This window comes from Chiloscyllium plagiosum, unplaced genomic scaffold, assembly GCF_004010195.1.
Source record: "Chiloscyllium plagiosum isolate BGI_BamShark_2017 unplaced genomic scaffold, ASM401019v2 scaf_2994, whole genome shotgun sequence".
NCBI classification, from domain to species: domain Eukaryota; kingdom Metazoa; phylum Chordata; class Chondrichthyes; order Orectolobiformes; family Hemiscylliidae; genus Chiloscyllium; species Chiloscyllium plagiosum.
The window spans coordinates 39885-53722 of NW_025215041.1; the positions used below are offsets into that span (position 1 = coordinate 39885).

Genomic DNA, 13838 nt, shown 5'->3' on the forward strand with positions numbered 1-13838 from the left:
GTCTGTTTCAAACAAACCTCTTGCACTCACTGAGTAAATGCTCCTCAATGGCAGCGCTGGGGGAGGGCCTCACGCATGCGCTCCTCTGGTCAGGAACTGTCAGCTTTGGGGAGAAAAGGTTCAGTCCCAGATACAGTTGGGGCGGGAGTGAGCTGGAGGCGGAGCTGGATGATCAAAGCCATTTCCCTGCTCTGTCTGTCACTCAGTTTCCTCTCCGGACCCGCCTCTCTCTCTCTCAGCACTTTCTCAGTCAGGTCGGGCCTGGCTGTATAAAAAAGGAAGGGGAGGCAGCTCGGCTCTCATTCGGCAGCGATTGGAGTGAAGAAGCGTAATGTCTGGAAGAGGCAAAGGAGGCAAGGGCCTCGGCAAAGGCGGAGCGAAACGGCACCGCAAAGTGCTCCGTGATAACATCCAGGGCATCACCAAACCAGCCATCCGGCGCCTGGCTCGCCGTGGCGGGGTCAAGCGCATCTCGGGCTTGATCTACGAGGAGACCCGCGGGGTGCTGAAGGTTTTCCTGGAGAATGTGATCAGGGATGCGGTCACCTACACTGAGCACGCCAAGCGCAAGACGGTCACCGCCATGGATGTGGTGTACGCTCTGAAACGCCAGGGCCGTACTCTATATGGTTTTGGCGGCTGAGCATAAAGCGACCCTTTTCCAATGAACCCAAAGGCTCTTTTCAGAGCCACCCAAACCCTCCGATAGAGAGCGGAGACCTGAGGACGGGGAAGGCAGCAAATTGGGAGGGGATAGTGTAACGGTTCTATAACGTGTCATTTGTCATTTTGCCCAGACATGACCCTTTCAGAAACGATACTTTCATGAATTTTGATGCTGGGACACAGTGGATTTTTTCATAGCCTACTCTTTCCATGTGCCTGTTACAGACCGCTCAGGCAGCCATTAAGTTGTATTTCGGCTGAAATAATTTTATCGTGGTACAAGAGGTTTAAATCGGCGGGGTTATTTAGATTGATTCGCGGCGGGTAGACGTTCGGCTGTTCAGTTTGTCTGGGCTGTTTTAAACTCAGCCTTTCCTCCTGCCTGTTACAGACAGATAAGGCAATCATCCCGCTAACAGCTAACTCGGCTTTAGTCGATTATTATAAAGTATCTGAGTTGCGGACGAGTGGCGTAATATATCTTAATATGTTATTTTATTTCAGGGTTTGAGACGGTTAATTCGGCGGGCATTTTGAAATCGGCCAACTGTCATTACACGTTACCCAATCAGATTCCAACAATTCTTTTCCTGCCTTTTCTGTCCCTTCCGGAGCTGTTTCCCTGTGGGCTGAGGGACAGGGCTGTATCCAATCCCAGCTCTAGGGCGGGCTCTCCGTTCCCTTAAATAGGCAGCACCGCAGCAGCCTCAGCATTGACAGCAGCAGCCTGTGTGTGTGTTACAGACAGGACTTCAAGACCGACCTGCGCTTCCAGAGCTCGGCGGTGATGGCCCTGCAGGAGGCCAGCGAGGCTTACCTGGTGGGACTGTTTGAGGACACCAACCTGTGCGCCATCCACGCCAAGCGGGTCACCATCATGCCCAAAGACATCCAGCTGGCCCGCCGGATCCGAGGGGAGCGCGCCTAAACGGAGCCTGCCCGGCCCTGCACATTCACCCCGAGAGAGAGAGAGAAACACAACGGCTCTTTTCAGAGCCACTAAACTATCCAGAGAGAGCGGGAAACGATGCGTTGCATTACTATTGTAATTGTAAAACAAGGAAGTAAATAGGCAATGAGTTATAAGCGATATTGACATGGGCAGTGAAGTCATAACTAATGAGATCTCAACTTTAACACGATATTGTGGATTATAAGTTTCCGCGAATCTCCCTCTCCGTCTTGGTAGTCATATGGCTTGTCGTTGGCGGAAGGGAAAGATTTGTCGCCAAGAGATCGACTTGCAGACATTGGTATCGTATTTTAGGAAGTTCATAGGAGCTGAGTATAGCATTAATGGGGAGTCAATTAATCAAGAAAGTCACAGATAGTGGCAGCCAAGTTCCAAATACTGAGATCTCTGGTGATCGCAGATTTTGTTATAATAGATTCTAGGATTTAACTAATGGGGGATGAGATAGAATTGGCGCCAAAAGATCAACGGCTCATTTTCAAATTTGAAAATCGCACTGACGTGTAGAAAAGAGCGCGAAGTTTTACAGATGAGAATGCGTTGATTTTGTCTATCGATGACAGAAGTGTAGTTCATACTATCTCACTTTTCCCCCTTCCCTCCTTTTACAGCTGAAAAAAAAAAACACGGGTATTTAATATTTCCTCTGTCTCTCTCTGGAGACAGAGAAGAAACGAGGTAAAAACAATGACTGCAGATGCTGGAAACCAGATTCTGGATCAGTGGTGCTGGAAGAGCACAGCAATTCAGGCAGCATCCGAGGACAGGCAAAATCGACGTTTCGGGCAAAAGCCCTTCATCAGGAAAGGCTTTTGCCCGAAACGTTGATTTTGCCTGTCCTCGGATGCTGCCTGAATTGCTGTGCTCTTCCAGCACCACTGATCCAGACAGAGAAGAAAGCCTGCCTATGAACACACTAGTTAACAAAGCGCAGAGGGAAATGGGCCGCTCAGTAGTATTTGCTATATCGACTGTATACTTACTGCACTGGGTCAATTCAGCTCTTCCTGATGCAATTAAAGGGAATGTGAAACCAAAGTCAAACCCGATCGGGGTCATTTGTCATTCTGCAAGTACAAAATCACCATGTGGGTGGGTGGGTGCTTTGCCCAGGCGGGGCGCGGTATGAGTGTATGCGCGCGAGTGTAAAGGGATATACGCGTACGTCTGTGAGAAGGTGCATGCATGAGTGAGGGACAGTATGTGTGAGCGGATGAGAGAGGGTCTCCGTGAGTGCCTGTGTGTGTAGGAGTGTCTGTGTGTACTGCACTCAAAAGCTGTATGAATCCACGTAAGAATCTGTAAATCAATTTTCTTTAGATTATAATCAGTCTGACCATTGTAGCACAGATAGTCTCACACAGGGCGGCTTACACCTTAAAGGCATTATCAGTTGTGCAATTTCACTTGAGAATGTAACATCTAGATGTTCTGCGATTTACATTTTGCAAAAACTGAAATCAACATGGTCAATCTAAAAGATTAGAGATTAAGAAACAATGGAGGTTTTTTTTGAATATATGGTTTCAGATAAATCACACTGTAAACTTTTGCGAAAACTTCTGTCTTACAATCTTTTGTTCTACGTGATGAAAGCTCCCAAAGCTAGTGTATACAAATAAATCTGTTGGGCTGTCAGTTGGTGTTGCGTGATTTTTAACTTTGTACACCCCTATCCAACATCAGCATGTCCAAACCACAAGGCGATAGTGATTGACTGATCTAAGGTACAAAGTTCAAGCTTCTCCACATTAAAAGTAAAACAAATCCGACAGAGATGACGCTGTAGTTCCTTTCACGGATGCTGTGAGCGGGTCTGAAAAGAGCCTTTGGGTTGTCAAATTCAAGAACACTATCTTCACTTTTTAGTAGATCCAGCAGCAGCGGATTTCTTGGGCAGCAGTACGGCCTGGATATTAGGCAGCACCCCGCCCTGAGCGATGGTCACCCCTCCCAGCAGCTTGTTGAGCTCCTCGTCGTTGCGCACGGCCAGTTGCAGGTTTTCAGCCGTCAGATGCTCCAGCACCGCAGCCAGATAGACCGGCGTTCTGGCACCCACACGCTCAGCATAGTTACCCTTTCTCAGGAGCCTGTGAACACGGCCCACCGGGAACTGCAGGCCAGCCCGGGACGACCGAGACTTCGCCTTAGTTTACAAATGTGTACTTCATACGGTCTTACTCTCCCCTCATTTGGCGATCTGTATCTGACCATTTCTGATCTTGAGAGTGGGTTATTTTCTAAACCTTGAGGAAGAAGCTGAAGCAAAACAGGCCAAACACTGCAGTCTGCAACCTGTCTTTTCAGATTTCAATACCAATATGGTGGGCGGCACGGTGTCACAGCAGTTAGCACTGCTGCCTCACAGCGCCAGAGGCCCAGGTTCAATTCCCGCCTCAGGCGACTGTGTGGAGTTTGCACGTTCTCTCCGTGTCTGCGTGGGTTTCCTCCGGGTGCTCCGGTTTCCTCCCACAGTCCAAAGATGTGCAGGTCAGGTGATGGAGGAAAAGCTGGTTCCTGATTGGGTACTTTATACGGAGTCATTCCCAAACATTGAGTCTCTCTGATTGGTTAACGTGACATCCAATGTGGATCTGTCAGAATCTACAACGAAATGTGAAGTGGATGGTGATTCTCTAACTGTCAGTTTAACTGAAGGAGATTTGTTTTTTGTCTGTGATACAGAAAGTGACTGTGGTATTGGCTCGGTTTCCTTTTGCTCGTTGTTGTGATGATGTGGGAGTGGAAGGGTGTGTTTCCAGTTCCGCATGTCTGTTTATGGTCCTCTCTCTGCGCTGGAAATAACACTGAGCCTACCGCTGTTCTCAGTGGTTAGCACTGCTGCCTCACCGCGCCAGGGATCCTTCGATTCCAGTTTCGGGCGACTGTGTGTGTGTGAATTTTGCATATTCTCCCCGTGTTCGCCAAGGCGCGGTGGGGAAAGACCACTGTGTAACATCTGCCTGCCTAACGAAGAACAGGGGCCCATGCAGTCATTTGGGCTCTGCTGACGCCTCAGCTAATTACATGGGCATATGATTGAAAAAATGTACAGACCTGTATAAAAATGATAAATTCTGATCTCTGTATGTACGTTTACATATGTATGGCATGACCAACTGTACAGACCATCAAATTATTTTATGAAGAAAGTATATTTTTGAAATAAAAAAAAATATTCTCCCCGTGTCCGAGTGGATTTCCGCCGGGTGCTCAGTTTTTTCTCTCAAAATTCAAAGACGTGCAGGGAGGTGAATTGGCCATGCTAACTGCCCATAATGTTCCGGGATGTGTGGGTTAGGTGCATCAATCAGGGGTAAATGCAGAATAATGGGGAATGGGTCTGGATGGATTAATCTTCGGAGGGTCGATGTGGATTTGTTGGGCCGAAGTGCCTAATTTTACACTGTAGGGATTCTAAGAATATGAGTGTTTTCTAGGTTTGGGGTTGATGGAACTCGTTCTCAACTGCACGGAGTTGGAGAGAGATGAAAGAAAGTCCCTATTTAAAATTTTTTCTTGAGTCACGGGTTGAAAATCTGTTTTGACTGTGTGATTAATATATTTCTGAGAACTTGATTGCTAAATGTGGGCCCAGAGACCGATCTGTAACTGTTTGCTTTGCAAGTAACTACAGTATATCAGAACTACGTTGCTGCACTTTTTATTTCGGAGTATTGAACTTTACGCAGGGACTGAGAGCATTTCTCAGTCTCATACAAATGCCTGTTATCCAGCAACCATTAGCATGTTATATATGTGTCACTTTAACTTTGTATCTATCGAGTCCTTATTTAGACATTTGGCATGAAGACAACACCTGTCCATTGAGGCTCTGGTCCTCTGTGTAACAGTCAATTAGTGTTACTTCAAGACAGGTTTTATTCTGTATCCATCAAACACTGATGTAAGCAGTAAACCTTTACACTATTTGCCAGCCACTTGGAAATATTCCTCCAATCTGTGCTTATCCACTTCTGGGAGGTAAAGCATTCCTCTATTTCACAGTCTTTACATGTCAGTCTGTTACGGGACTGTAACTCAAACCTTCTGAAGTGTAACCTATTGTTTTTATTTTTTTTCTTAACCTATTGTTTTTACTCTGTAGGTGTCAGTCATTAACATAAGGCACAGTGGTTAGCACTGGTGCCTCACAGCGCCAGAGACCTGGGTTCAATTCCCACCTCAGGCGATTGACTGTGTGGAGTTTGCACATTCTCCCAGTGTCTGCGTGGGTTTCCTCCGGGTGCTCCGGTTTCCTCCCACAGTCCAAAGATGTGCAGGTCAGGTGAATTGGCCATGCTAAATTGCCTGTAGTGTTAGGTAAGGGGTAAATGTAGGGGTATGGGTGGTTTGCGCTTCGGCGGGTCGGTGTGGAATTGTTGGGCCGAAGGGCTGTTCCCACACTGTAAAGTAATCTAATCTAATAAGAAAGGGTCTCATTTAGTATTGACAATTTTGAGTGTGACCAAACACCACTTTGGACAATTTCTGGTAGGACTCCCTCCCCCCCACACCCATATCCTTTGAATATCAGCATCTGTGCATTGACAGAAAGTTTGTATTTATAACTGCAGCATTTGGTAAGGGACAATATATTGTACATTGCAGAAACTGGCAATAACAATGTTACTGCTGATGTTACACTGTTCATGTTTCTCACCAGTGGATAGCTGCATTGTATCCTAACAATTCATTGTTTTGCAGCTGACTTTGTATTTCATTCTGTAACTGCCAGTTTGTTGTTTCTAATCTTATTTTCACTCAGTTTCTGTCAATATACTGGCATGTGAGAGAGCAAATATTTCAACATTTCTAACTTTCAGATGAAATGAATGTTTTTTTTTTACTCCATCCCTGTTATGTCACAGTGACTTGTAATTGAATCTGTCAGTATGATCTGTGAGCACACAGTAGTTAGAGATAAAATGAAAGGTGAATGATGCCTCACATTTCTGTCATGCAATTGCAGGGTATATACACCACAGTTATTAATTTCTTTCAGACGTGTGTCAGTTTAAATATCTCAAAGCAGAAGACAACAAGAAAAATGAGAAGTCAGCAACATTTTTATCTGTCTGTGTGTACTCAGCTCTGAGAATGTTATCAAAACGTACCTGTCAGTTTTTTTTACGAATATAAGAACTTTGTTTTAAATCTTACACCTGTCAGTTTCTCCAATGTGAATGTTTGAGTGCAAGTTTCAATCTGTACCTGACAGTTTCAACTAAAAGAATGGATGAGTGAATTTGTACCTTCCAGTGTGTGCTCTGTGAATAAGTGAGTGTACTTAAAATATTTGGCTCTGTTTAAGATGACATTTCCTAGAAATTGCAGGAGCTCTTTTTACTTCAAGTCTCTGTTGTTCAACATGAATAAGATTTTATCTATTGCCATCCCTGTCAGGCTAGCATGGTGGCACACTGGTGCCAGGGACCCAGTTTCAATTCCAGCCTTGGCTCATTGTGCAAACTTCACACAGACATGTTCCCCATGTCTGCATTGGTTTTGTTATGGCACGGGGTAGACCCCTTTGCTCATTTAAATCCAGCAACACAGAAAAGATTTATCCCATGCAGTAATCTGTGAAAGTATGATCGGCCACGAACTAGTTAAAGTAAAGATTAACACTTTATTTATTAAAGTATAACAGACAGTGATAACTAACACTATTTACAACTCCTTCCTCTAACCTATCTTCTATAATACTAGTCCAATAGAACTCCTGATTAAGATTTACAAACAAAGCTTCTTATCTCAAAACCAGGCAGCTTTCGGTTCCTTTCTGTATTCCTGTCGTCTTTTGTTCTTCTTGGGCATTGTGCTTTACTAGTTACTGATCAATAACGGTGCTTTCAAGAGAACTATTTTTCAGGCAGTCTTCTTATCTGCTGGGGGCTTGGCAATTCTCCTCCCAATTGTTCAATTTTCCTCTGGAGCATCAGATTGTGTCATTGGTTTTTAAGAATGTCAATACACTCAGTATCAACTGGTTTGGAATTTGGTATCTTCAGGATATAATTTAAACCGATTGATTGAATTCGAATTGGTTTTTATCTCCAGGCAAACAGCTACTAGAGTTGTTCAACCAAATGTTACCTTTCTTTTCGGAACACTTGGTGCTGTCCAGTAGTTCTACTGGCTGATAACTTTATTAAAGGTACAGTACACTCACATCTTCATAACAGTTTTGGCTGGGTGCTCTAGTTTCCTTCCACAGTCCAAACATGTGCAGCTTAGCTGGATTAGCCATGGTAAATTGTCCTGGAAAAATTCATCAATGTGCAGCCTAGGTGGGTTAACTACGGTAAAGGTGTGGTTATGGGGGTCAGGTAGGGCCTATATTTGGGTGGGATGTGCTTTGGCAAGTTGTTCAGGCCGATTCTGGTTCTTTTCTGTGACCTCTACCTGTACTGGAGAAATTCTATGTACTGTAAATGAAAGTGAGACTTTTTACACTGTTGTCAGTCTCTGACACTGTAAAACAGTTTGGATAATTTCCACAACTTTCATTCTCTGGAACAGTTTATTATTGTATGCTATTTTCTGGATTGGTCAGTCTCTGGTCTGATTGTATACTTTGAATTCATTGTTCACATGTTTATAACAAGACCAGTATGAGAGTTTCTTATTCAGCATCCAATAATCTCTGGGTATTGATTTAAATGTGTACCATTTCATGTTACTGTTTAACTCTACCTTCCAGTTTATCAGCCAGTTTGTGTTAACAGACATGGGCCACTCTATTCTGGCCAGGTACAGGCCGCCGCTACAGCCTTTGACAAAGTCCCATATAAAAGACTGGTGCAAACTCAGCTCTTGGAGTCTCAAGCAAACTGGAGCTGAAATGAGATGCAGACAGGATGCAAACTATAATGATGGAAGGTTGTGTTTGTGACTGGAAGCCTGTGACCAGTAGTGTACCACAGGGATCAGTGCTGGGACCCTTACTGTTTGTTAAGTACATATTAATAATTGGATGTGAATGTAGAATGTATCATTAGTAAGCCTGTAGATGGTTTTTTTGTGTGGAAGTTTAAATGTTTCAGTGCAGTCTTGGAGTGCAAAGGACCTGTTTCTGTGCTATATTGTTCTTTGTTCTGTGAAACCGTGTTGTTGATAGTGAGGGGGATGGTTTCAGGCTACAGTATGAGTACATTGGGCAGAGCAATGACAGATGGAATTTAATCCTGATAAATGTGCATTTTGGAAGGTCTAGTAAGGGAAAGAATTACACAATGAAGGATTGGTCCCGAGGGAGTACTGAGGAACAAAGGGACCTTGGTGTACAAGTCTATAGATTGCAGACAGGCTGCTGAAGAAGGCATACAAAATGCTTTCCTTCAGTACCAGAGCTGTTGAATATAAGAGCAAAGAAGTCTTATTACAACTTTATAAAACAGATCAAATACAGCATGCAGTTCTAACTGCCACACAGTTAGAAGGATGAGATTGGCTGGAGAGGATGCAGTGGGTTGGAAAGTCTCCGTCAAAGGGGAGACTGTATGAGCTGGGTTTGGTTTCCTTGGAGCAGAGGAGGTTGAGGGAGGATCTGACTGAGATATACTAAATTGTGAAAGATACAGACAGAGTAGATTGTCTGAATCTTTCTCCCCTTGGCAGATACGTCTAAGAACAGAAAATAAAAGTTGAAGGTGCAGGGAAAGCATTTTAGAGGATATCTGAGAAAAATATTTTGACCTAGATGGTGCGTAAAGTTTGTAATATGCTGCCTGAGTGTGTGGTGGAATACTCTCACAGCATTTCAGCAACATTTGGATATGCTCTTAAGAAGCCAGGGTATAGTCGGCTATGGGCCAAGTGCAGGTAAATGGGATGAATGCAGTTTGGTGTATGTTGGACATCATGGACATAATGGGTTAAAGGGCCTGTTTCTCTGTTGTATGACTCTGTATCTCTATAACATCCTTGTAAATCTTTTCTGCACCATCTCAAGTTTAACAACATCCTTCCTGTAGAAGGATGGTGAGAATTGTATACAATCTCCTGAAAGTGGCCTCGCTCGTGTCCTGCACAGCCACTAGATGACATCCCAACTCCTACACTCAATGTTCTGACCAATGAAGGCAAGCACGCCAAAGGCCTTCTTCACCACCCTGTCTATCTGAGACTCTACTTTCAAGGAAATATGCACCTGCACTGTGTGGTCTCTTTGTTCAGCAACACTCATGAAGGGGCCACCATTAAGTGTATAACTGTTGCCCTGGTTTGTCTTACTAAAAATCAAAGTCCTCCCATGTATCTAAACGAAACTACACCTGTCACTTCTTGGCCCATTGATCCACCTGATCGAGGTCATAATTGGTTTTTTTTTTCAGTGCACAGTGATATAATTATTTGAAGACTGTTGAAGTAAAGGTAGGTGTTAATTAACCTGCGCTGTATTGTGATGGTACTCACCATCATTGGGACACTTGTGTAGCTCTATGGAGGGGAGGAGGAAGGCAGAAGGACTTTGATTTTCTCTCATGCTGTGGAGGAAAGTTGGTGTGTTGCCTCCCAGGTGCCAGGGTTCCTGATGTCTCAGATCGTGTTTTCGAGACCCTTGGAGGGGGGGAAAGCTACCCAAGTCGTGGTCCACATAGGCACTAACAACATAGATAGGAAAAGGGATGTGGCTTCAGGGCAGAATGTGAGGGAGCTAGGGTGGAAGCTTGGAGCTAGAACAAACAGAGATGTTATTTCTGGTTTGTTGCCCGTGCCATGTGCTAGCGAGGCGAAGAATATGGAGAGAGAGGAGTTGAACATGTGACTAAAGAGATGGAGTGGGAGGGAGAGTTTTGGATACCTAGATAATTGGGGCTCACTCTGGGGTAGGTGGGACTTCTACAAACAATGTGGTCTACACCTGAAGCAGAGGGGTACCAATATCCTGGGGGACATTTGCTAATGCTCTTCAGGAGGGTTTAAATGAATTCAGTAGAGGGAATAGGAACCTAAATTGTAGTTCCCGTGTCCCGTGATTGAGCGTAGTGAGGTCAGAAATATGGTTTTAATGTCGCATGAGTGTACCGGCAAGCATGAAGGTGGTTTGAAGTGTGTCTACTTCAACGCAAGGAGCATCGGGAATAAGATGGGTGGACTTGCAGCATATGTTGGTACCTGGGACTTTGATGTTGTGGTCATTTCAAACACATGATCGAGCAGGAACAGGAATGGTTGTCGTAGGTTACGGGATTTAGATGTTTCAGTATGAACAGAGAATATGGCAAAAAACGGGGAGGTGTGGCATTGTTAGTCAAGGACAGTGTTACAGTGGCAGAAAGGATGTATGAGGACATGTCTAATGAGGTAGTTTGGGCTGAGGTTAGAAACAGCAAAGGAGAGGTCACCCTGTTAGGAGTTTTCCATAGGCCTCCGATTAGTTCCAGAGATTTAGAGGAAAGGATTGTAAAGATGATTCTGGATAAGAGTAACAGAGCAGTTGTTATGGGAGACTAACTTTTCAAAATATTTACTGCAAATACTTTGAATACTTCAGATGGGTCAATTTTTGTCCAATGTGTGCAGAAGGGTTTGCTGACACAGTATGTAGACAGGCCAACCAGGGGCGAGGCAACAATGGATTTGGTACTGGGTAATGAACCCAGCCAGCTGTTAGATTTGGAGGTGGGTGAGCAGTCTGGTGAGAGTGACCACAATTCGGTTATGTTTACTTTAGCGAAGGAAAGGGATAGGTAAATACTGCAGGGCAAGATTTATAACTGGGGGAAAAGGCAATTATGGTGTGATTAGGCAAGATTTATGACGCATAGGATGGGAAAGGAAACCACAGGGGATGACACAATTGAAACGTGGAGCTTATTCAAGGAACAGCTACTGCATGTCCTTGATAAGCGTGTATCTGTCAGGCAGGGAGGAAGTGGATGATCAAGGGAGCTGTGGTTTACGAAGGAAGTTGATCTCTTGTCAAGAGGAAGGTGAAGGCTTATATTACGATGAGACGTGAAGGCGCAGCTAAGGTGCTTGAGAGTTACAAGCTAGCCAGAAAAGACCTAAAGAGAGAGAATTAAGAAGAGCCAGGAGGGGACAAGAGAAGCCTTTGACAGATAGGATCAAGGAAAACCCTTAAGCTTTCTATAGCTATATAGAATAGGAATAAAAGAATGACTAGAATAACTTCCAGGCCAATCAAGGACAGGAGTGGGAAGCGGTGTGTGCAGTCCGAGGAGATAGGAGAAGTGCTAAATGAATATTTTTCATTGTATTTTTCCAGTGTGAATACCAATGTTGTTGAGGAGAATACTGAGTTACGTGCTACTAGACTAGATTGGATATAGGTTCACAAGGAGGAGGTGTTAGCAATTCTGGGAAGTGTGAAAATAGATAATCCCCTGGGCCAGATGGGATTTATTCTAGGATTCTCTGGGAAGCCAGGAAGGAGATTGAAGGTCGTTTGGCTTTGATCTTTATGTTGTCATTGTCTACAGGAATAGTGCCAGAAGACTGGAAGATAGCAAATGTTTTCCCCTGGTTCAAGACGGGGAGTAGAGATCACCCTGGTAATTATAGATCAGAGAGCCTTACTTTGGTTGTGGGAAAAGTGTTGGAAAAGGCCAGAAGAGACAGGATTTATAATCATCTCGATAGAAATAAATTGATTAGGAATAGTCGATATAGTTTTGTGAAGAGTAGGTCGTGCCTCACAAACCTTATTGAGTTCTTTGAGAAGGTGACCAAACAGATGGAGGAGGGTAAAGCAGTTGATGCGATGTATATGGATTTCAGTAAAGTGTTTGATTAGGTGTTTTCTGTAAGGTTCCCCAACTGTAGGTTATTGCACAAAATATGGAGGCGTGGGATTGAGGGTGATTTAGCGGTTTGGTTCAGAAATTGGCTAGCTGAAAGAAGACGGAGGATGGTAGTTGATGGGAAATGTTCATCCTGTAGTTCAGTTACTAGTGGTGTACCACAAGGATTTGTTTTGGGCCCACTGATGACCTGGGTGAGGGCGCACAAGGATGGGTTAGTAAATTTGTGGTTGACACTACAGTGGAGTTGTGGACAGTGTCGAAGGATGTTGCAAGTTACAGAGGGACACCGATCAGCTGCAGAGTTGGGCTGAGAGCTGGCAAATCGAGTTTAATGTGGAAAAGTGTGAGATGATTCACTTTGGAAGGAGCAATAGGAATAAAGAGTATTGAGCTAATGGTAAGGTTCTTGGCAGTGTAGATGAGCAGAGAGACGTCTGTGTAAATGTGCATAGATCCCTGAAAGTTGCCACCCAGGTTGATAGGGTTGTTAAGAAGGCATACGGTGGTGAGCTTTTATTGGTAGAGGGATTGAGTTTTGGAACCATGAGGTAATCCTGCAGCTCTACAAAACTCTGACGTGGCCACACTTCGAAAATTGCGCCCACTGCTAGTCACCACATCACAGGAAGGATGTGGAAGCTTTGGAAAGGTTTAAGAGGCGATGTTGCCTGGTCTGGAGAGAATGTTTCATGAGGAAAGGCTGAGGAATTTGAGGCTTCATTAGAGTGAAGAAGGTTGAGAGGTAACTTAATATAGACAAATAAAATAATCAGAGGGTTAGATAGTGTGGGCAGTGAGAGCCTTATTCCTCCGATGGTGATGGCTGGCACGAGGGGACATCGCTTTAAATTGAGGGGTGATAAATATAAGACAAATGTCAGAGTAGTTTCTTTCCTCAGAGTAGTAGGGGCATGGAATGTTCTGCCTGCAACTATCGTAAACTTGCCAAATTTAAGGGCATTTAAATGGATTTTGGATAAACATATTGATGAAAATGCAATAGTTTTTGTTTAAACAGTTAGCTTTAGAGGAATGGCAGTGAAGGCAGTGCAATGTTCCTCCTGCAACATGTATGAGGTGAGGGATGCCATCGACGTCAAGGGCCTGTACTGCGCTGTATTCTTCTATGTTCTATGTTCTAATACTGCGCTGCATGTTCTATTATCTCACTAAACCTTTCCTACTCCGTTGTTTCAAAATACAATTACATGATCGCATTGAGTATTTAAGAAAATGGTATTGAGTTTTCTTAGGTAAAAGAAATTACTGCAGATGCTGGAAACCAGATTCTGGATGAGTGGTGCTGGAAAAGCACAGCAGTTCAGGCAGCATCTGAGGAGCAGTAAAATTGACGTTTCGGGCAAAAGCCCTTCATCAGGAATACAGGCAGAGTGCCTGAAGGGTGGAGAGATAAATGAGAGGAG

The 13838-nt window shown here is 44.2% G+C and overlaps 2 protein-coding genes across 2 annotated transcripts; one reads left to right on the forward strand and one right to left on the reverse strand.

The window, feature by feature from the left end:
• Positions 1-316: 316 nt before the first annotated feature.
• LOC122548129 (histone H4) lies at positions 317-806 on the forward strand. Its single transcript, XM_043686682.1, has one exon. The coding sequence runs from the start codon at positions 332-334 to the stop codon at positions 641-643; it is 312 nt and encodes a 103-aa protein (XP_043542617.1). The 5' UTR covers positions 317-331; the 3' UTR covers positions 644-806.
• Positions 807-3497: 2691 nt separating this feature from the next.
• LOC122548128 (histone H2A type 1-like) lies at positions 3498-3785 on the reverse strand (the record flags this gene model as incomplete). Its single annotated transcript, XM_043686681.1, has 1 exon — positions 3498-3785. A coding segment is annotated over one exon (288 nt), but the record flags the coding sequence as incomplete, so codon positions are not given.
• Positions 3786-13838: the final 10053 nt, after the last annotated feature.